Here is a 24,679-nt window from a genome sequence, read left to right on the forward strand (position 1 = left end):
CCTACAGGAAGGCGCTCAGATACTACAGTGATAAGCGGGGTATAAGAATATATACAAAACAACCTTGCTATAAATCAGAAGCACTTACTTACAATCATCACCAGAACAAGTATTTATACTTCTACCGTTAGGGACAGAGACTCAGTTGATCTAAACTGGCATAAGCTCTACAGCAGTCACTGCAGCTATGCTGCTTTACACAATCTTGCAAATGCTTGAAAGAATCAGTGTGAATAAAGATATATAGAAAACAAGTCAGGTAAACAAACTGTCAAATTTCACTTTATTTGTATTGAGAAAGTAGGCAACAAACAACACTTGGTACTCAGAGGTGCAAATTCACCATTATTTGCTGGCAAAATGTTAGTATATCAATGCTGGGCACTCTTCATTTCTATGACGGTAGCAAACTGATTTAATCATTTTACAAATCTATAATGAAAGAGTGCCATGGAACTATAATTTCAGATGAAAATGTAACATTTAGTTGTGGTTTCTCCAGGTGACTTTTGCCACTAGGTTCATGATTAGCAGCAAACAATTAAATTTGACCTCAAAAAGACAAAACGTAAAAGTGTTTGTCGTCATTAAATAATAAGTGTTAGCAGCATACCCAATAAAATACATCTTGTACAAATACCATTGCACTTTTAACATGTCACAAGCATTTTTCTTACCATTATTTACACAGTATAGTTTGTATAGAACAGCTAGACTGATATATATTGAAAAATAGTGGAAATGTTAATAGCCCTAGACAACGTCTAGTGTTGACTCCTTTTGATCCATACAGTTTCCCAGGATGCTTCATGAAAATCGTGTACGTATACCATTGCATAAAAATAGAGTTTACAAAAAGCTTAATTCCCAGTTAACACTTCAGAAGCTTATACTGTATTACTATATTAAATTGTTCACTGCACAAGGGAACCATAATGACAATAGAGTCGAGCATCAGCCTCTGATTAAGTTTTCAGATAATACTGAAAGTCCTGCTTATTCAAATACTGTGCTTTATTTCACATTCCAATCACTTAGCTGTGTGACAATTACCCAGTGAGTTCCAAAGGCAGCTCCCGACCACACAAGATCTCCCACTGTCTTGCAAGCAGTGATATTAGTTTCTCACGGCTTTCTGCACTTGGGATAAAGATGTACCACTGGATCTCTCTATTCTCACTGCCCTTATGTTTAGCATTTAACTTTGTGGCACTGAAAGTATCTCCAAAATGATCCAGTGTTAGGTTCTGCATGAGATCTTGGTTCTGAACGTCATCAAACACAAACGTGAGGGCCTGTGGATATGTCTGATAGCCCATAAGCACTCTGTCTAAATCACGGATTCGTCTTCCATCTGTGAGTTGATACTTGTCTTTCTTTGGTGGTTCCTTTGCAAATTCAGGTAGCGGATAACTGATATAATCCTCATTGAAAAGGAACAAATCAGAACTGGTTAAAATGAGTGTTTTAGGCTGAAGTGAACTATTGGCTTGAGCAGTTTCTTCTGTATGATTCACTTGAAATGCCAACACATACAGAAGGATATTTAGAGACTGGAGGTTAGCCAAACTGTACATCTTTTCTGCCACTAGAAAAGCAAGGTCCCCAATTTCCTCTTCATTGGGATATATAAACTTTACTCTACTAGAGTGAATCAGTTCATAATTCTCCATTTTTCCTGCAAGCACAAATATACATGAATTTTACTTTACACTCAGTATTACACAATGCTTCCCTGATGCACGTGGCTAAACATTAGATCCTTTGACAGTTTGTTGCAGCTGGAACAACTCAAGTTTAGCCATTATTTATGCACAGTTTTTATTTGTATAAAATATGTGAATAATTTATTTGGATTGCATGTCCTTACTGGATTTCTCATCTGCCTCTTGCATCAACAACCATTTTCAGCTCCAATTAAAGAATCTTTATTAGTGGTGATGACGTAAGAGGCAGAAAAAAAATAGCTGGATTCTCAGAGCACAGATAGTATTTGTCTTGCTAGTAGTTGGAGAGACAAATCAACTTTTGAGTTCTAAACGGATTGAATCCAGTACGGAACCATTGAGAACACAAATATGAAATCCCTTATTATCGCTATAGCAGATGAAAAGACATCTTTAAATGGTTCCTCTGAAAAGAACTTTCTCACAAGTTGTGTGTTATGTCTAATGTCGCATCATGATGTGCACACTGCTCCCTAAGGAGCAAGCTCCTGCAGTAGGAGGAGGATTCACTGCTTCTGGTCTATCATAAATGGCTGTAAGTAAAATGTTTTAGGCCAGACTTAAGCAATGATTTCCTTAAAAGCTTTCTTAATAATCACAAGCACCATCAAAAAATTCAGCTTTATTTAGAGAACCCTCTGCTAAGTTTAGAAATCTAGCCAAAAGCAGAGTTATCGCTGCACATTTTAATGGCTGAAGGTACGAATTTAACACATTTTAAAAATCCCTTAAATCTTATCTAATCTGTCATTGTTACTGGTCCATGAATGCACAACCTTTAGAGACCAAAAAAGTCCCTCTTCTGCAGAAGTTAAGAGACTGTTCCTTAAAGAGCTATAAGTTACAAGTCTAACCTAGAAATGCAAGCTACAGCTGTAGATGGCCCAAAAGATTATGTAAGGGATGTAATTTATTGGATTCTATAAAAGGAGAATTATATCATCATATTGTCTCCCCCTGTGCAAATGTATTAGAAATTAAACATTTCTGTTCAGACAGGAAAGTCTAGGATAAACTCACACAGGATTTCAAGTGGAAGTGGAACTGAGTTAATAGGAAGCAAACAATCAATACATAAAATCTTTCACTTTTGGATTTTTAAAAAATACACATTACACAGTATTTGATATATACTAGAAGAGGGCTTCATCCTCCCTGACTGAACTAACCTCGTTATCTCTAGACTGATTCTTGCCTGCATATTTATACCTGCCTCTGGAAATTTCCACCACATGCGTCTGACGAAGTGGGTATTCACCCACGAAAGCTTATGCTCCAATACTTCTGTTAGTCTATAAGGTGCCACAGGACTCTTTGTCGCTTTTTACAGGTCCAGATTAACACAGCTACCCCTCTAGTATATGATATACTAACCTAAGAGTGTAGAATGGACCATTTACCTGTATTTTTATTCCCAAATTCAGAGTAGAAATCCTTATCTACTGGTTCTGGTGAAGGTGTGCGTGCCAGCAATGACAGCACTGCCATGAGGTGCTGTATAAAGGCATGAGTACTGTAACTGTCTCTTGTTAGGCAGGTTACTATATGATCTGCAGAATGTCCTGGAGAAGACAGAATATAAGCCAGTTACATATCTATTTGTAGCTTTACTACAACTTCAGCACACGTTCATTCACCACCATAGAATATTTCCTGTAGTGACGGATTTGAGATGTCTTTATTTGGTTAACTAGTTAGAACTGATCCTCTGATCAAAAGATAAGGGATCCTCCCAGACCTATTGAAAGATTAGAGCATGCACTTTCATAAGGTACTTTATTTTGGAACACTGGATGTGAACATTTCTGAATGTAGACATTTAACTCCATGACTGTTCATTACTTTGAAAATTTACCTTCAAAAGAAAACTTAAATTTCTGAAAATATTTTAATTACTGATGTTAAAAGTGAACTAAGTTAAAAGAAAAACTCCCCTGCTTTTCCAGTTTAATTTGTGCACTTACACTTTGATTAAGGTCACCTACAGCATCACCTTTTTATGGTCAGTTTCCTCATTAGGATCTTTGCCACAGCAGAGAGGATATAAGAATGGACATACTGGGTCAGACCAATGGTCCATCTAGCCCAGTATCCTGTCTACCGATAGCAGCCAATGCCAGGTGCTTCAGAGGAAATGAACAAACAGGGCAATTACTGAGTGATCAATGCCATCATTTAGTCCAGCATCTGGTAGTCAGAGGCAAGTTGTAATACTTGAACTTGTATATTAAACTCACTAGATTTCAAGGTGACAGAATCCCTTTAAAAAAAGTATAAGGACTAGGTTTCAGTCTTAAAGTCTCCCATAAATTTTGCAGTACAAATTATACCTTCAATCGCAATCTTCACATGACAGGGAAAGCTAAGAAAAGAGTTGACAGCTGTATCCCTAACTCTGGATTTCTTTCTTTTGTTGGGTCTCAGGTCCACAACATGAAATTTATTTTTTATATTTTAATTAAATATCTGGCCTTACTGATGAAAAGTGCTATATAAGACATAGATATTATTATTCTCTGATGGGGTTTGTTTTTAAGAGAGCTAAGCAAGTTATTATATTATGTTCCCAAAAAGAGCAGGGTAAAGTTTTCAAAAGCTCCTAGGCTACTAAGTCACTTGAATCCCTTTGACTTTCATTGAGATTTAGCCATCTAAGTACCTATGTCACTTTTCAAAATGGGACAGGTGCTTTTGCAAATGTTACCTTAGGCCAGCTAGAAGTTTAGTGTCTACTTTTGCTGGAAGTCTCTGTTGGCATCACATCACTGAGACATGAAAATAGGACATACCATGCAATTTTAAAAATTGGTTAGAAGGATGGAATAGAGGCTTCAAGGCATAAACATTTACAATAATTTCTGGAAGCCAAAAGAAAAATTATAATGGGAAATGACATTTAATGAGTGACTAGGATAAATTCACATTAAAAATGGAAGGTGCTACAAATTCTTAACAATGAAAGACTAGGGAAGAATAGTTTATATTTCCCTTGTTTACTAGCCCTATGTATCTGGGAGGCGTGTTCAAGCAAACTGGCAGAATGGTCTCTTGGCAAGAGACACTAACTCTGATAACTGAGTAAGAGTCAGGGGATGTTTGCATCTATTTCAAAATATGCTGGGAAATCTCAATTTGTGTGCAACTAGAGTAAAGAACCAGATGAGCTCTACTCAGCAAACCTGCCAAATAAACCATTAAAACATAACTTACTTATATTCAATGTGTAGAGTTCATTAATATCTCCATTTCTGCCCATTCAAGTCTTGAGGCAATAGCCAAATATCATAATTAAACCATCATAAAATCATGTTCTGCTTTTTGCTTGAATGAAGCTACAGCCACAGATTCAATAAGCACCATCATTTTGTAGTAGTTCATGGTTATCTGCCTACACATCTTAAGTGCAGAGGCACTAGTGGTGAAACACTTCCACTAATGCATCACAACAAGACTACAAGTTTCCAAGTTTCAACCCACTATGCACACAAATCAAGAAAAACATATTCAACATGCAGAGCACACCATTTGCATTCACTGATCACTTAATCCTTTGAGTGCACTATGCTGTACACAGGCATACTTTAAATTCAAATCTTTATCAAAGTGCAAAAAGATATGAAACATTCAATTGGAAAATGTTCACTCCTGCTTTCCTTGAATGTTTTACACATGGCTGAAGTGACTATTTTCTTCACATTTTATTTCACTTTAGGTGAGGAAAGTGTAAAATTTCACACCCCAAAATTATTATTTGGGCAACATAAGCCACTGGAAGTGGACAGTCTTTTCAGCCACGCTTATTTATATAGTGGCACCAGTGTGACATAATAATTGTTAACATATTGGAAATGTGTTAATTATAAAAAGACAGCAGGATAAAATGGTCCTCCGTATCAAGAGTGAAGTGAAGACAGGGATGAAATCAAGATGACAGTAGTATCTGTAACTAGAAAAATCTACAGCATGTTACTCACCAGTAATTCGAAAATATTGATCAAAAAGTCCAACATTCACTGATTGCAGATCGTTAAGTTTTAGCACAAAGCAGCAAGAGAGGTGGAAAGAGCTATTTTCACAATCTGAGTTTTCTTGGTTCCAAAAGTCTAATGAATGAAGAATATAGTATTATAAAGAGCAAGTCACAAAAAGGAAGAATGATAAGTTTAGACTACAAACATGATAATTACATTCAGATCTTAAAGTGATCTTTATTAAAAATTTAATTATAAATTTCTCCACTTTTGTGCTTGAAACAAACCCTTGAAAAGCATTTTTCTTGAATGACTACTCATTTAATATTGGACGCTTTCTTTATGCAGATACATTCCAGAAACTCCGAAAGGAGAGATGATACTGCATTCAGTTAAAAATTTCCCCCGTCACCATCTATGAGGATGACAGAACTTGCTTTCAAACTTTCTTAGAGTTCAAAGTATATCACAAAGGCACAGGACGACTAAACACATGGACACAGGCTGCACTCAAAGGCAGAGACTAGTCCTAAGATACCACACTTTATGAATGGTAGCTAATAGCTTTCTTGGGGCAAACTACAGCTCTGAACCTCATCTCTGGTAATAAACCTGAAATAAGAATCTGGCCTAAAATGCACATGCCAGAGTGAACAGAGGAATGTTAAGAGGAAAGAGGTTTATGAAGAAGTCTTATTCTTGCCCAAACCAAAAGAAACCCATCCACCACACGTGCCACTGATCTACAATGAGCCACAGTATCATCATGCTGGGAAATCTCTACTTGTGCGCAGCTAGATTAAAGAGCTGGATGATCTCTACTCAGCAACAATGCCGGATAAGCCATTAAAACATAACCTACTTATATTCAGTGTTTAGAGTTCGTTACTTTCTCCATTTCTGCAAATTCTTTGGCGGAACATGTACTTTGCCTTCTGAAGATGAGCACATTCAAGGAATGACTTATACATAATCAAAATAAAATTAGACAACCTCAATCTAAAAATATGAAGCCTCACTCCTGAGAAGACCATCATGGGGTAAACAGCTAGTGCGGACTGGGAGACCCATTATCAAAAGCAATTGAGGTGTTTTGCTCCTCGAACGGGCAAATATCGCTGAGAGCATGTCACATTCTCAGGGCCACACTGTGCCCATGAACCACATGCAACTCCCACTGACAAGTAGTCAATAAGTTACTCACATGACAGAGGGGCATAATACAACCCTTAGGCTTGTCGCACATTACTGCTGGCAATGGAATGGCATTTCAATTGCGCAGAAGATGGTGGGGACTGCTAAGTAACATCAGAAAGAAGCATGCACAGACGTCATGGAGAAGGGGCTATTTGAGGTGCAGTGCTGGATGAAGACCCCAAACCCTTATTGCAAGGTAAAGCCCCAGGCACGCATGCATGCTGCAAAGGGCGAGCCTGGAAAAACCCATGATGGGATGTTTAGAGTCCCTTGGCTGCAAAAATAAGAGTGCTAATCAAAATCACCTTGAATATAAAGGAAGAAGAGTGTGACAATAGAGGCTCACTTACCAATTAACCCTGCGACTTTATTAGAGATTCAAAATTAACCCTTTTTGTCTTACCCAACTGATGCTCATTAGTATGAGTTACAGAATCATCCAATAGAAAGTAAATAGCTTTTGTTGAGAGCATCACACAAGCCGTCACTTCCGTGTCAGGAGTTTTATAAAATAAAACAGAAGACCACATAAGATGTCTCAGCTCTTCGTTTTCCACCTGCAAGACAAATTATGTTGCTTAATTTTGCACATCTTCACCTCTGACTTGCTAGAAGCAGCTTTTGGGAACTGCTTTTCCTGGTAAACCAATGCAAAACTAACTAACATATGAACACAGTATTTAAAAAGGGCTCTAGAGGTGATCCCAGCAATTACAGACCGGTAAGTCTAACGTCTGTACCGGGCAAATTAGTCGAAACAATAGTTAAGAATAAAATTGTCCAACACATAGAAAAACAAACTGTTGAGGAATAGTCAACATGGTTTCTGTAAAGAGAAATCGTGTCTTACTAATCTATTAGAATTCTTTGAAGGGGTCAACAAACATGTGGACAAAGGAGATCCAGTGGACATAGTGTACTTAGATTTCCAGAAAGCCTTTGACAAGGTCCCTCACCAAAGGCTCTTATGTAAATTAAGCTGCCACGGGATAAAAGGGAAGGTCCTTTCATGGATTGAGAACTGGTTAAAAGACAGGGAACAAAGGGTAGGAATTAATGGTAAATTCTCAGAATGGAGAGGGGTAACTAGTGGTGTTCCCCAAGGGTCAGTCCTCGGACCGATCCTATTCAACTTATTCATAAATGATCTGGAGAAAGGGGTAAACAGTGAGGTGGCAAAGTTTGCAGATGATACTAAACTGCTCAAGATAGTTAAGTCCAAAGCAGACTGTGAAGAACTTCAAAAAGATCTCACAAAACTAAGTGATTGGGCAACAAAATGGCAAATGAAATTTAATGTGGAGAAATGTAAAGTAATGCACATTGGAAAAAATAACCCCAACTATACATACAATATGATGGGGGCTAATTTAGCTACAAGAAGTCAGGAAAAAGATCTTGGAGTCATCGTGGATAGTTCTCTGAAGATGTCCGCGCAGTGTGCAGAGGCGGTCAAAAAAGCAAACAGGATGTTAGGAATCATTAAAAAGGGGATAGAGAATAAGACTGAGAATATATTATTGCCCTTATATAAATCAATGGTACGCCCTCATCTCGAATACTGCGTACAGATGTGGTCTCCTCATCTCAAAAAAGATATACTGGCACTAGAAAAGGTTCAGAAAAGGGCAACTAAAATGATTAAGGGTTTGGAACGGGTCCCATATGAGGAGAGATTAAAGAGGCTAGGACTCTTCAGCTTGGAAAAGAGGAGACTAAGGGGGGATATGATAGAGGTATATAAAATCATGAGTGATGTGGAGAAAGTGGATAAGGAAAAGTTATTTACTTATTCCTATAATACAAGAACTAGGGGTCATCAAATGAAATTAATAGGCAGCAGGTTTAAAACAAATAAAAGGAAGTTCTTCTTCACGCAGCGCACAGTCAATTTGTGGAACTCCTTACCTGAGGAGGTTGTGAAGGCTAGGACTATAACAGAGTTTAAAAGAGAACTGGATAAATTCATGGTGGTTAAGTCCATTAATGGCTATTAGCCAGGACGGGTAAGGAATGGTGTCCCTAGCCTCTGTCTGTCAGAGGGTGGAGATGGATGGCAGGAGAGAGATCACTTGATCATTGCCTGTTAGGTTCACTCCCTCTGGGGCACCTGGCATTGGCCACTGTCGGTAGACAGGATACTGGGCTAGATGGACCTTTGGTCTGACCCGGTACGGCCTTTCTTATGTTCTTATGTAAAGTGTGATAATGTTTTCCCCAAAGTTGCTGAGTGCAGCTGTATCGGAAGAATTGTCCGTGAAACTGTTCTAGTGTGCATGAGATTGAGAATGGGTGACAGGAAGTTTTTGTTGTGGTCTAGCCTACCACACTGTTCGACTCCAAGTTTCACAGAGTTGACGAGGAACTATTAAAAAAATCTAAATCCAGCAAACCTGGCAGAGTTATGCCCACAAAATCTAGTTAAGGAGCTTCTGTAAGTAAACGTAAAAAGTTCACAATGCCTGTCATATCTCAAAGAGCAACACAAACCTTCAAATACTGCTGAGGAGATAAGTTTCAAGCAGCTTTATGAAAAAAGAAGCAAGCACGACTAGCAATTACCTCAGACAGACGTTATACTGGGAAGTAGAATTAGAATGCATTTTACTATATTAACTTACTGGCATAGTTTCTTAGATGTTATGCCCAGAACACTTGATATCTGTTGAAACTACGCTAATGATTTTTCCAAATTCAGTAAAACCAAATTGAGTTCACAAATCCTTTATCCAACACTTGCCACAATGTTGTTGTTTCCATTTCCTAAATCAGGGTTTCTGGGCCCCCCTTTGAAAATATTTCAGGTTGTGATGATTCCCCTGCCCCAAAGTGATAGCAAATTATTGTACATACTCATAGGAGCACACTTATGGTATTGCCACCCTTACTTCTGTGCTGCTGCAGTATCTCCCTTCCCCCTTTAGCTCCCTCTTCTCCCAGCAATATTTTTGTGATCTTGCAACCTCCCTACAATAGCCTTGTGACCCCCTTTTGGGTCGGGACCCACAGTCTGAGAAACACTGTTCTAAACCATTATTTTAACAGCTCCTAATTTGATCTCATTCCATAAAAAGTCTGCAGGTTCTAAACTAAAACCACTGTCGAAGACTTATGAACTGCAGAATTGAGTATCATGTAGACTGAGTAAGTTCTACTGAAAGTCTGGTTAACTGCACTTTAAATAATTAGTCAGGAAAAAAATTCTTTGGTGTTCACTACAAGTTTGAATAGCTTTTCAACTGACATTTTCATTCTGATCATAGGGAGTTTTCTTTCAAACTACAGCAAAATGACTTAAGAGTTGTATTTTCAAGCTGGACATCCAACCTATTAACATCTCAACTAATATTCACTTGGGTATCAGATATTGGATTTATCAACTCAGAGAGAGCCAGTCTTTTTGGAATTGCAATAGCTATGCCTATGTAATTCTGTATTTATACACAAGCATCACCTAAGAAGCCCTAAGAGACTCTTCCAGTGAAATCTGAATGGCACACAACTAAATTCCCTCAAAGCCCATCCTACCAATTGTTTGTAACTTTCTTAACTCTTACTGAAAAAAAGAGCTGCATCCTTGGAGAAACACTGTTTCCAAGACAAATATGACATTAATTTAGGTACTGATCCTGCACTGAGCACCTTGCGGCCAGACCTGGAGCTTTGTAGGGTCCCAACAACTTCTGTGAGACTCAGGATAGGGGCTCACTCAATTGGAAGCAGTTACAGGGTTGGGGTCTTGATTAGTAACGTCCAGATTTAGGAGTATCTATTACGTTCTGGGTTTAAGTTTGAACAAGAAAGGTTTTTAAATACATTTCTAGTTTTAAAAGGTTGATGGTAGGCTGCATAAAGTGTCCCTAATTTGCACACAATACCTCAGCAACGCTGTTATGGAAAAACTCCACAATCGCATTTCCTTTTAGCCCAGCCACATACTGAAGAGATGAAGAGATTGGAAGATAAGCTGGAATTTGGTTATCTTCCGTAATTTTCTGCATCAGAAATTCAGATGGATATAAAGATGATAGCGTCAAACAAGGCTTGCAAAAGCTAGGAGGCAGAAGAGACCAAGAAACATCACGTCAGAATGCACACTCAAAAACTGTAACTAACAAGTAGAGATGCAGAGTTTTTTCCCCACATAAGCAACACTCATACTTTAAAGTCCACTCAGTAGTTCATAACAGAGATTTGTGGGCTTAGTAGCAGCATACTATATCTTGTCTCAATGGAGTTCCTGTTCACTACATAAATTATTTTACTTTAACACCTCTGTCGTTTGCTTTCCTTCTACTAGGTTTCAGGCAAAATGCAAAGCTTCCTTTCACAATAGCATACAATAGGTTGTAAACATAAAGCTGAGCAGCAGGTATAAACTGTCAACTGATATTGTATAACCCTGTATCCAGAGCGAAAGGAAAGTCACTACAATTACTAGGGGCCTGATTCTCATACACCCAGGTCCTGCTGCACTGTTAAACGTAAGTTTCCAGTAACATTGTGCTGGTTAGGCAACGTTAATTTCAATGCTGCACCGTATGTATTTTAAGGGAGTCAATTACCCTGCTGTCTGGCCGTGTCTGTTTTTTGAATCCAAGAGGTGATTTCTTACTGATTCCAAACTGTTGGAAGCTTTCAAAATAACTATAGTTTTAACGTCCTGCAGAAGTGTCCTCAAAAGACTGTAGATTCTTAGAAAATGGAATTTTTCATGAGGTAGAACAAATACTGCTGTAACAAATTTGTGTCCAATGAGTAACTCTAGCACATGTCCATCTGAAAATGACCCTTTCTGCTGGATGGGATGATTGGTCGGATGCAACACAACAGAAGCCAGTGGAATCCTGCTCAGCTTGAATACATTTCTTGCATCTTCTGAGTCTATACATTTAGCTGGCATTACATTAAAATCAACCTTTACTATGTGCAAATGCTGGGGTGTCAGAAATATCCAACAAGGATGGAATGCATAGTGACTCTGTTCAGCAGATTTATACAACGTGGAATAAAGTGCAGAACACAAGGCTTGGTCAGACCATGCTCTGTTATCATCCACTGATTCTGGTAGACGCAAGGCTTTCTGAACATCAGTTTTATTACTGTAAACAAGGTAAGTTGGGAAGCAACCTTTTATCTCCATGCCATCTGGTGAAATGTGATAAAATCCCATCAGTTGGTAGACAAATTCTTGCAAGCTTGCTTTGCCACAGTACAACGTGGAACTTGAAAACAGGGATGTGCAGCTTTGAGAGCAGCATGTTTGTAAACAGGAATAGAAGTCCTGAAGATTTTGGGAGTCCGAAACGACAAACAGGCAGTTGTCATTATTTCTCACCTTGAGGGTTAAACATATTTCTGGCATGAGAAAGCCAAACTCTGTAAGATCTGTATATGGAAAGCACAGTGCTAGTTTCAAGGCAGCTGGGATATGTTGGCAGTTGCCTTTTGAATCTTGATGAGGAATCTCAAACACAGCTACTACACTATCAGTCAAAACCAAACAAGAGGCAAACTGCCTGGCTCCTCCTTTATGAACCTGAATAGAAAAACTCCAGAGAACTTTGACTATGTCTATGCTCTCTGCTCTTGTGCTATCTGGAGCTGGTGGGGCAATATCTGAAGTAGCACTGAACTCGAAAGTCCGGTCTCCAAGTCCCATTTCAAAATAGCCATCTTCATTATCCGTGACACTGGAATCACTCACAGGGCTCCCTTTGTTTTCTATTTCAGTAGAGGAAGGGGGTGATCTCTGCAAAGCCTGTGCTATCAAGGTGGAGAGGTGCTGGATAAAATCCTGGTTGGTAGCAGTGTATGACATACAGGTAAAAGGCAAGATGATGGTGTTACAAGGGTCAGGCAATGCACCATGTTCTTCATCTGAATGGTCCAAACTTCAGAAACAGAAAAAACAACAGTAAGCGTAAGGTTGAGTTTAAGAGGAGTCATATCTATCCAAGACCTTTTCTACTGTGTATCAAGACATTGATTCTCAAGCCTATACAATCACTTCAAGAGAAAGTGTAATACAGTGTAGTTTGTACAGAATCTGTGTTCTTCAGCCACCAATTTTAAACATAAGACTGGTGTAACTTAACCCTTAGAGCACTGACAAGTACACAGAGGAACTCAAGTGCTCACTTATCTTCTCTTCCTCATCCCTAATAAATTTAATCATCACACATGTAATGATAGTTTAATCAGTATTAAAGCAGGATGGCACCTTGTCATTTGACCACTCCACTATACAGCCACTGAGGCAGTTGTGGACTTTCAAATACATCCCACAGTTCAAAAGAGAACTTTGATGAAATTTCATGAAGAAATTTTCAAGCTGAGAAAAATACGGCCAGAGTTCCAGAAACGGGAACATGTTCTGCTTTAAAGACCAGGACTGTGTCCAGAGACACACACAGTGTCCAGAGACATTAGCCAACTATTATAAGCAGATTTATATTAGAAGTTAGTCATTTTATCTCACCAAATGTGATGACCTCTTCCATATTCTTTTGATAAGTCCAACAAAGAAGTAGGCACCTAAGGAGAAGAAAGGAAGGTCAAGGAGCTGCCATGTTGTATTTAACGAACAGAAGCGTCATACAAACTTCAGTAAACATGGGTTTAGTCATAGAACAATATTAATCAACATAGGGTTCTTGAGCTGTTTACAGTCTGTCAGATCAACAAGTGGTTGAATCCAAAGGTCTGGCTGGTATGCTTCTTGCACTACTTGGTAATTAATTTTCACTTAAATGACCTCATTAGAGGACCTTAAAATATTTTGCCAACATTACTTCAGCAGCCTGAACACCTCATGAGGTAGGCAGAAATAGGTTCTATTCCTGGTTCAATTTCCCCACCTGTAAAATGGTTATTTACCTACCTCACTGGGTTGTTTTGAGACTGCGTATGAAAAGCAGTTTGAGATCTTTGGATGAAGGATGCTATGCCGTGCAAAACTTTACTGCAGATGGGTAAAGGGAGGCATAGAGAGATAAAGTGACTTGTTGAAGATTACTCTAAGCCAGTGGCAAATCAAAGGCGCCAGCTGACTCAGCCCCCTACTCAGGAATGCTCCCAACATTGCTTAACAAATGCAAGTAGCTTAAAACTAATGAAGTAGCGGTAAAGGAGCCATCAAGACCCTGGAGATTGGATGGGGAAAACTGAAGCCACCCTGATTTTCCCTATCAGCACCAAAGAGAAACTTTTCCCACCCAGCAGCAAGAGGATAGCTATCCCCCCCACCATCCATCCTACCTTCAAGCAACCAGACAGAAGCGGCAGAGAGAGAAAGCCCCACCCTCCAATCTTAGCAGCTAGGTGGATGTTAGTGATGGTGATGTAATACTGACATTATGTCAATATGTCATGGCACTGAACTGCAACATCACAATGCAAGTACTGTGAAGCAAGCTCAGGACACTACACTCCTGTTCTCTGCAACTCCATACACTACTTGAGTGGTTCTAAAATATTAGAAGGTGGACCAAGCCCTCTAGCACTACAGAAGAGTTATGTTCAGTTCAGGTGGGAGAAAACTCCTGAAAGTCAGTATTAAGTGTCCACGGGACTGAAAGTTGTCAGTTACTGTAAATTAGGTCTTTAGTTCTTAGTCCATTAGAGCGGGACAGGTAGTGGCTTTGCCTTTAGCCCTCAGATATCTTGCTTAAAAGTTGAAAACTGATTTTATACCCAATTTATTATAAAAGTTCAGAGTAAAATATTTAGTTTCAGTATTTTACAAACTGAAATCTCTTAATTGATAAGTAATTTGGGGCTAACTCTTCTTTGCCCCATTACAACAGATCACATAGTATAAAAATAATCAGATTAACAGGAAAATTCTGCTGTGGATTATTTTAACAAGAGTTTTTGCTCCAGGAAAAAAAAAATTAAAAACAATTTTTAAACAGAAGAGACATGGGAAGAGAATTGCAGTTACCTGATTTCTGTATCTAGAGTCTAGTATTTCAGAGCATCTCTGGGTAACTGTATGGTCTGTAGGAGTCGAACTACTGGATGGCGATAAACTGCTAGCTAGGGCTGTTTTTCTACAAACTATTTCTAGAACAAATACAAATAGCTCTTAAAGAATGTTAAAACAAAACGAAAACACATTATTTAACTGCAACTATATGACAAGTATTCTTAAAATATCTAAGCAAAACTTGACAAGCTGTCATTAATACAGTAGAGGATAGTTTCATACAATAGAGGTATCAATCAAAGGAAGTCCGTTTATATGGTGAATTTAAGTCTTACTATGGCGGCATCAGTAGCTGCATTGAGATCTACACTTAGCCCTGGTCTACACTACGAGTTTAGGTCGAATTTAGCAGCGTTAGATTGATTTAACCCTGCACCCGTCCACACAACGAAGCCATTTTTGTCGACTTAAAGGGCTCTTAAAATCGAGTTCTGTACTCCTCCCCGACGAGGGGATTAGCGCTGAAATCGACATCGCTGGGTCGAATTTGGGGTAGTGTGGATGCAATTCGACGGTATTGGCCTCCGGGAGCTATCCCAGAGTGCTCCATTGTGACCGCTCTGGACAGCACTCTCAACTCAGATGCACTGGCCAGGTAGACAGGAAAAGCCCCAGGAACTTTTGAATTTCATTTCCTGTTTGGCCAGCGTGGCGAGCTGATCAGCACAGGTGACCATGGAGTCCCAGAATTGCAAAAGAGCTCCAGCATGGACCGAACGGGAGGTACTGGATCGGATCGCTGTATGGGGAGAAGAATCTGTGCAGCAGGCAAGCGGAGAATCCCTTCTCCAGCAGCCAGGAACTGTTCATCACCCTGGAGCCAATACTCTCCCAAAGCGGGCTCCCGGACCATGAAGCCGGAGAAGGCACCTCTAGTGAGTGTACCTTTGTAAATATAATACAGGGTTTAAAAGCAAGCGTGTTTAATGTTTAATTTGCCCTGAAGATTTGGGATGCATTCGCAGTCAGTATAGCTACTGGAAGTCTGTTAACGTGTATGGGGATGGAGCGGAAATCCTCCAGGGACATCTCCATGAAGCTCTCCTGGAGGTACTCTAAAAGCCTTTGCCAACGCAGTGGGTGGAGGCCCGTTCATGCTGAGCTGTTCGTGTTTGGCTGAGAGGGATCTTCCCTGATACTAGCCACGCGGTGGGGGTGGAAGGGGTGGGGGTGAAGCACATGTGCTATGTAATGTGAATCGCTTGATTCAGTGTGAAATAGTCTTCCCTTTTGTTCTCTAAAATGTATCTTTTTAAATACTACTCTCCCTTTTTTTCCTCCCGCAGCTGCAAATGTTTCTACGCTCCTCCTATCATCTTCATCCCAGAGGCTAATAAGCCTAATGTGGGAGCAAACCGACATGCTCAGGCGTCTGGTAGAGCTGCAGGAAAGGCAGCAGGAGCACAGACCACCGCTGCAGCCCCTGTATAACCGCTTGCCCTCCTGCCCAAGTTCCATATCCTCCTCACCCAGATGCCAAAGAACGTGGGGGGGGGGGGGGGGGGGGAGAGCTACGGGCACCCAGCCACTCCACTCCAGAGGATTGCCCAAACAACAGAAGGCTGGCATTCAATAAGTTTTGAACTGTAGTGTGGCACTGTCCTTCCCTCCTCCCCTCATCCACCACCCCACCCGGTGCTTCCCTCCTCACCCACCGCTCCTGGGCTACCTTGCGAGTTTTCCCCCTATTTGTGTGATGAATTAATAAAGAATGCATGATTTTGAAACAATAATGACTTTATTGCCTCTGAAAGCGGTGATCAAAGGGGGGAGGTCGGTTAGCTTACAGGAAAGTAGATTCAACCCAGGGGGCAGGTTTTCATCAAGGAGAAACAAACAGAACTGTCACACTGTAATCGGCCACCAGGCGATTTGCCTCAAACTCCCACCCCGCTATAAACGTCTCCCCCTTACTCTCTCAGATATTGTGGAGCACACAACAAGCAGCAATAACAATGGGAATATTGGTTTCGCTGTGGTCTAACCTAGTCAGTAAACTGCGCCAGCGAGCTTTTAAAATGTCCAAATGCACATTCTTCCACCATTCTGCACATGCTCAGCCTATAGTTGAACTGCTCCTTACTACTGTCCAGGGTGCCTGTGTATGGCTTCATGAGCCATGGCATTAAGGGGTAGGCTGGGTCCCCAAGGATAACTATCGGCATTTCAACCTCCCCAAGGGTAATTCAACTGTGAGGGCTGTGCTCATCTTGGTATTATTGTGCTTCAGGGCAGGGGAAAGCAAGTCACAAAGTTCCATGAAAGTGCCCTTACGCATGCGAAAGTTTCGCAGCCACTGGGAATCATCCCAGACCTGCAACACTATGAGGTCCAACCAGTCTGTGCTTGTTTCCCGGGCCCAGAATCGGCGTTCCAGGGCATGAACCTGCCCCATTACCACCATGATGTCCAAATTGCCAGGATCCGTGCTTTGATAGAAGTCTGTGTCCTTGTCCTCATCACTATTGTGATCGTGCTGTCATCACCTCCTTGCCTGCTTTTGCGGGCTCTGCACATACTGCAGGATAATGCGCAAGGTGTTTACAACGCTCACAACAGCAGCGGTGAGCTGAGCAGGCTCCATGCTTGCCGTGGTATGGCATCTGCAGGAGAGCAGAGTTGCAGCAGAAGTGGTGGATGATGACGTTTGGCACCGCGCACATTTCCTGATGAAGAACACACGTTACTGGGAGCCCATGACAGACAACATGGAGAAGTTCGCTATCGAGGCAAGAGCAGGAGAGTAGAGTTGCAGCGGAAGCGGTGGATGATGACGGGATGCCACGAGAATAGATATTTATAAAGAACGACGAGAGGACCTGCGAGGTGGATTCATGGCACCAGGAGAGCAGAGTTGCAGCGGAAGCGGTGGTTGGATGACGACGGTTAGCAGTCCTACTGCACTGTCTGTTGAAAGCAGTACGGCGTCTGCACAGAAAAAAGGCGTGAAACGATTGTCTGCCGTTGCTTTCACGGCAGGAGGGGCAACTGATGACATGTACCCAAAACTACCTGCGACAATGTTTTTGCCCCATCAGGCATTGGGAGCTCAACCCAGAATTCCAATGGACGGCGGAGACTGCGGGAACTGTGGGATAGCTACCCACAGTGCAACGCTCCAAAAGTCAATGCTAGCCTCGGTACTGTGGATGCACTCTGCCGACTTAATGCGCTTAGTGGGGACACACAATCGACTGTATAAACTCGCTTCCTAAAAAATCTACTTCTATAAATTCACCTAATTTCGTAGTGTAGACATACCCTTAGAGCAGGACTTTCAAACAAATGATTGAATTTAGCCTCCACATTTGGTACAATAAACTCAGTAGTAATCTGAATAATGTATTTTAAACGTTTATTGGCTGGTAGAGCAATACTGAAAAATGCAGTGCTTCCTTTGCAATTTTCTCTCACAACTTTATGTTCTACTAGTTTACAGCTACAAAATCCCACCAAATCCAAACCCTTCACATACACACATACTCAGATAGCTCAAATGTCGCTGGTATCCAAAATACTAATCCTAAACCGTTATTTTACCTGATTCAGAATAGCTGATTTGAGTTACAGAAGGATTAGCTGTCCAAACTACATTGCCTGAGTGTGTATAAGCAAGGGTTGTATGGGAAGCTCTATGTAATATTAATAGTGTTTATTCACGTGATATAGTGGATCAATTTTTCAATGCTACCAATGATAAGGATTGTTTTATATCGGCACTTCATATAAATACTTTTAATTAATGATTAGAAACGAGTGGACCATTTATTGATATTGTAATTCTTGATGTGAAGTATAGGACTTGCACAAAAGTTATGGATGCAACTTTCTAGATCGGCTTTAAAAGATCATAAAGTCAAATCAAATATTCTTTCCCAACTCAGATGAAAAGAGTTATTTCTTCAGGGGAAACACTGCTTTAACTATGTAGGGAACAAAAGTAGCTAAGAGGCCGCTAAAGCATTATTTCTGGTATATTGTTTCCTGTCTAGCTACTTACATCTCTCCCATAAGCAATTTACTGTAACATTTAATGTGATTAATATATCATGGAAACAGATGTTGTCTTGAAAGAGCAAAGAATACAGCTCATAAAAGCAATGTGTCAGGGACTGCAGTTCAGTTCTTGGTAGTAACAAGCTTAACAGTGAAACTGATAATTAGATTGGACTTCAGAAAAGCAGACTTTGACTCCCTCAGGGAACAGATGGGCAGGATCCCCTGGGAGAACAACATGAAGGGCAAAGGGGTCCAGGAGAGCTGGCTGTATTTTAAAGAATCCTTATTGCGGTTGCAGGAACAAACCATTCCGATGTGTAGAAAGAATAGTAAATATGGCAGGCGACCAGCTTGGCTAAACAGTGAAATCCTTGCTGATTTTAAACGCAAAAAAGAAGCTTACAAGAAGTGGAAGATTGGACAAATGACCAGGGAGGAGTATAAAAATATTGCTCAGGCATGCAGGAGTGAAATCAGGAAGGCCAAATCACACTTGGAGTTGCAGCTAGCAAAAGATGTTAAGAGTAACAAGAAGGGTTTCTTCAGGTATGTCAGCAACAAGAAGAAAGTCAAGGAAAGTGTGGGCCCCTTACTGAATGAGGGAGGCAACCTAGTGACAGAGGATGTGGAAAAAGCTAATGTACTCAATTATTTCTTTGCCTCTGTCTTCACGAACAAGGTCAGTTCCCAGACTACTGCACTGAGCAGCACAGTATGGGGAGAAAGTGACCAGCCCTCTGTGGAGAAAGAAGTGGTTCGGGACTATTTAGAAAAACTGGACGTGCACAAATCCATGGGGCTGGATGCGCTGCATCCGAGGGTGCTAAAGGAGTTGGCGGATGAGAATGCACAGCCATTAGCCATTATTTTTGAAAACTCATGGCGATCGGGGGAGGTCCCGGATGACTGGAAAAAGGCTAATGTAGTGCCCATCTTTAAAAAAGGGAAGGAGGAGGATCCAGGGAACTACAGGCCAGTCAGCCTCACCTCAGTCCCTGGAAAAATCATGGAGCAGGTCCTCAAGGAATCAATTATGAAACACTTAGAGGAGAGGAAAGTGATCAGGAACAGTCAGCATGGATTCACCAAGGGCAAGTCCTGCCTGACTAACCTAATTGCCTTCTATGATGAGATAACTGGCTCTGTGGATATGGGGAAAGCAGTGGATGTGTTATTCCTTGACTTTAGCAAAGCTTTTGATACGGTCTCCCACAGTATTCTTGCTGCCAAGTTAAAGAAGTATGGGCTGGATGAATGGACTGTAAGGTGGATAGAAAGCTGGCTAGATCGTCGGGCTCAACGGGTAGTGATCAATGGCTCCATGTCTAGTTGGCAGCCGGTTTCAAGCGGAGTGCCCCAAGGGTCGGTCCTGGGGCCGGTTTTGTTTAATATCTTTATTAATGATCTGGAGGATGGTGTGGACTGCACTCTCAGCAAGTTTGCAGATGACACTAAACTGGGAGGCACACTAGAGGGCAGGGATCGGATACAGAGGGACCTAGACAAATTAGAGGATTGGGCCAAAAAAAACCTGATGAGGTTCAACAAGGACAAGTGCAGAGTCCTGCACTTAGGACGGAAGAATCCCATGCACAGCTACAGACTAGGGACCGAATGGCTGGGTAGCAGTTCTGCAGAAAAGGACCTAGGGGTCACAGTGGACGAGAAGCTGGATATGAGTCAACAGTGTGCTCTTGTTGCCAAGAAGGCTAACGGCATTTTGGGCTGTATAAGTAGGGGCATTGCCAGCAGATCGAGGAACGTGATCGTTCCCCTTTATTCGACATTGGTGAGGTCTCATCTGGAATACTGTGTCCAGTTTTGGGCCCCACACTACAAGAAGGATGTGGAAAAATTGGAAAGAGTCCAGCGAAGGGCAACAAAAATGATTAGGGGTCTGGAGCACATGACTTATGAGGAGAGGCTGAGGGAACTGGGATTGTTTAGTCTCCAGAAGAGAAGAATGAGGGGGGATTTAATAGCTGCTTTCAACTACCTGAGGGGGGGTTCCAAAGAGGATGGAGCTCGGCTGTTCTCAGTGGTGGCAGATGACAGAACAAGGAGCAATGGTCTCAAGTTGCAGTGGGGGAGGTCTAGGTTGGATATTAGGAAAAACTTCTTCACTAGGAGGGTGGTGAAGCACTGGAATGCGTTACCTAGGGAGGTGGTGGAGTCTCCTTCTTTGGAGGTTTTTAAGGCCCGGCTTGACAAAGCCCTGGCTGGGATGATTTAGTTGGGAATTGGTCCTGCTTTGAGCAGGGGGTTGGACTAGATGACCTCCTGAGGTCTCTTCCAACCCTGATATTCTCTGATTTCAAAATTTCTAACTAGAATTCTTAAAATCAAGTGAGATTTTAAAAATCCCCTTTCAGGATGCCCAAATACTTACAATTATTAAGTCTTATAAACTGACCTCAATAGTAACCAGCTGTGTTATTGGACTTCTTTTCCAACTCTTTTTTTTGTTTGTTTGTTTTTTAATTTTAGCCTTTCCCATCTTGTTACTAAAACAACTTACTAAAGATTTAAGGTAAATAAATTTCAATCCTTTCACTACCTTTCTTGCAGCAAATTTCTACAAGATGACTGAGCACTTCAGTCAATAAGTCCACAATTTAACATACTCCTAATCATTTACAATAACAGGAAAAAGAATAAACCTAAATATTTCCCAGCAATTTTTTAATTCCAATTTTTGCAGCTATTTCCCACCTTCCTTTTACTTCTTCATGGATGCCCATCTAAAGCTACATGTTGATATATTATAACAAAAACTCCACTCTCAAGAAATGACCTAGAATATGGAATACTTTAGTACATGGAAAAGCAATTACAGAATCAAAATACCTAACACAAATTAAGTAGCAGCTGTCCAGAGTTTAGAAAAATTGTAGATTACAAAAGAAAACTAAAATAGATTGAAAGGTTAGGTGAAGTACATAAAAAGGTAACCAAGTCTGCTTTGATATGTCTATTCCTATATTGGTCACATACAAATAATCATGTGAGTGCTATCATAACAATCTTTGCCTTCTCATAGAAGAGGATGTTGGGGAAACCTCATGAGATTTTGCAGAAATGTTGGTAACATCTTGTTCTTTCCCAGAATGGGAGCACGAGCTTTGGACACTTTCACCTCCCTCACCCGGAATAAAATGTTTACAGGAAAAGGGTCAACTGCTTCCCATCCCAACCCATACAATTGACGTACTCCCTTGTTTGCAATACCATCTTAAGGAATTAGAAATAGTCTTAACCCCTACCATTTGTTTCCATTTAATCATTTTCTGTGTTTCTAACTCAACTGAGGCCAAAAAAGCTCAGCGATGTTCACTTATCCTCAGTCATGCATCAGCATTACTGTAAATCAGCAGGAATGAGCATAGCTCTATAAATAGTGCTAATGGCTGCTGCAAAAGCAGTACATAGAGCACAAAGCCCTTTCGTATATGCCACATTTATGCAGTGGGTTTGTTTTTATGAACATCTGTCAAAAGGATTTTGGCTCAGTGGGTATACTGAGATCACAGAGTTAGAATCAGTGTGATAACCCTCAAGTTAATATTGTTACTACTGATGTTTTTCTCTGCTCCCCTTCTTTTTCTACCTTCTTTCAGGTTTCCTGACTTAACTGTGTCTCTTGTCAAAAAGCAATATGGGAACTACCACCACATCAATTCCCTCTTAATATCCCAACACCAAACAGGGAAGAAAAGTCATTTTAAAGCACTGCTGTACATAAAGGTTTGCCATTAGGGCACTAGAGATTTATCTACATTAGGAAAAGCTGGATGTGTAGTCCTCCACCAGTGGTTTCAGCAGGATTAGATATAGTGGTAAAAAGATTTGCACCAGGTTTATGCTACAGCTACCACAGTTAATACCACCAGAGGAAAACTACAGGTCAGAATTATGCCAATATAAATATAGCTTAGATGTCTGGGACAATACCCATTTGCCTTTACGCTTCAACTGATGCTGACAAAGCCCCATATTCAGTATATAAACTTCATGTATATCAATGCAGCCTAGAAAAACAGGACCAAGAGGCCCAACCCAGCAGCATGATACATACATGATTACCTTGGCTGGAGCTGACAGGACGAGGCAGAGAAGAGGAGGAAGGATGAACAGTAAGAGAAGAACAGTTTGATTTGGAGCTGGCAGCAGTGAGCCTGGAGTCCTCACTGATCTAATAAAGAAAGTATGTAGTGGTTAAAGAAACAAGAATCTAGCACCACTGACAAACATACAGAGCAAATATTAGATCCAAGAACTCAAACAAATCCACATAATCATGTGGCTTGTTTTCTGTGAAAGCTCAGCTGTCATTAACAATTTTCAGTTCACATCCATTCAAGTCTATATTTTATTTTCTGTTACAGTGAAATCCTGTTATAAGGATCCATTTTGGAAAATGCCATTTTGATTATACTGATAATATTAACTAGTTGTTATATCTAGACTGATGGAACAGTGCATTTCACAAGTCAGATGAGTGAATAAAAGGACAGAGCAACTTCTGCTAGTTCTTCTAATGCCAACTCTGGACAGTCTGGTTATAACTGGCCTCACAGCCACAGTCAAAAGTGCAAACCTGAAACATACTTTAACTGCAGGTGAGAGGTACTCAGGATATGTCTACGCTACAAGAGATGGGTGTGCTTCCCTTGTTCATGTACACATTTGCACTAGCTCTTACGGAGTACAAATGGCAGTAGCATAGGTAGCAGCAGCACAGCTGAGATGTGCCAAGAACAAAAGAGCCAGAAACTGGTGGATATGCACTCTGCTGCGACCAGTGTTACCACAGCTACACTTCTATTTATACTTGCACTAGCTCAATGAGAACAAGTGTGAATACGTGTACCCGAGCAAGGGAATCACACTCCTAGCTCATAGAGCAGGCACTGTCTCAGAGGTGGGACGGTCTCGCCTGATTTTGTTTCTCCAAGAAAAAAAAAAAAAAAAAATCAAAGAAATCCCCACCAGTGCCAACAGGGAGGGACTTTTAGAAAATTATTTTAATACTTTACTGCATAACCAGTGGAAATTGTTTTTAGTGATCATCTTTGAATGGACTTTGCAACTTGTAACATGGACCAGCATAGCTGTGCTTCTCATCAAGTAAGCCACTCTGTATATTGTGAAGTCATTCTATCTATCCCTCCTTCTCCCCATCTGCCAGACCACCACAGAAAGGAAGACATAACTGAAGTTAAAGGAACAGAACAGGAAAAATGTGCAAAATTGCTGCATTTAAAGTGCATCAGACATTAAACAAGCAAGCAAAGTATGTTTTGCAGAAGTTGTTACAATATAGATGCTTCATTAGTAAGCCAAATAGATGCAAGAGTAATTTGAGATATTATTTAACATCTACAAGTCTTTTTTTTTTTTTTCAAGCACCACATTGTCCATGTTTTACTTTACAAGGTTTCTAGCCCCTGATCCTCCCCCTCTTAAAAACTCACCTTCTTATCAGAGTTATTCAGTTTGTACTTAACCTCCTTTGCTTTTTGAATAGCTTTCAACACTTCTACAGTGTCAAGTTCCTTTTCTGTGGTACTGATATTATCCAAACAGACCTGAAGAAAATCCATAAAGACAAATTGCTTGGTTAAGCCTCAGTAGCAATACTGAAAGAATGATGCACTAATTGAAGCAAGACACCGCCACTATTTTGAGATGACCACTGACTGTTTATACTAATACGAACATTTAAAGTAATATGGTACCATAATGGCAAACTAAGTACGTCTGTAGGGTTACTTTTCATGGAAAACCAGACCTCC

The 24,679-nt window shown here is 40.6% G+C and overlaps 1 protein-coding gene across 3 annotated transcripts in view; it reads right to left on the reverse strand.

Moving 5' to 3' along the window:
- Nucleotides 1-255: 255 nt before the first annotated feature.
- NISCH (nischarin) overlaps nucleotides 256-24,679 on the reverse strand; it is a 62,089-nt gene continuing 37,665 nt past the window's right edge. The window contains exons 12-21 of one of the 3 annotated variants that reach the window (XM_024195708.2): nucleotides 24,359-24,472; nucleotides 22,968-23,076; nucleotides 14,841-14,962; nucleotides 13,377-13,432; nucleotides 11,461-12,789; nucleotides 10,774-10,948; nucleotides 7,299-7,452; nucleotides 5,702-5,830; nucleotides 3,128-3,289; nucleotides 256-1,678 (exon numbers count right to left, since the gene is read on the reverse strand). In XM_024195708.2, coding sequence (XP_024051476.1) covers nucleotides 1,050-1,678; nucleotides 3,128-3,289; nucleotides 5,702-5,830; nucleotides 7,299-7,452; nucleotides 10,774-10,948; nucleotides 11,461-12,789; nucleotides 13,377-13,432; nucleotides 14,841-14,962; nucleotides 22,968-23,076; nucleotides 24,359-24,472 — 2,979 coding nt within the window. In that variant the 3' untranslated portion in view covers nucleotides 256-1,049. Of the gene's footprint in view, nucleotides 1,679-3,127; nucleotides 3,290-5,701; nucleotides 7,453-10,773; nucleotides 10,949-11,460; nucleotides 12,790-13,376; nucleotides 13,433-14,840; nucleotides 14,963-22,959; nucleotides 23,077-24,358; nucleotides 24,473-24,679 lie in introns of those variants that run through there. The other 2 variants (XM_029912570.1, XM_024195709.2) reach the window with 2 other exon arrangements.

Source organism: Terrapene carolina, unplaced genomic scaffold (genome assembly GCF_002925995.2).
Source record: "Terrapene carolina triunguis isolate 2854851 unplaced genomic scaffold, T_m_triunguis-2.0 Scaffold232, whole genome shotgun sequence".
NCBI lineage: Eukaryota > Metazoa > Chordata > Testudines > Emydidae > Terrapene > Terrapene triunguis.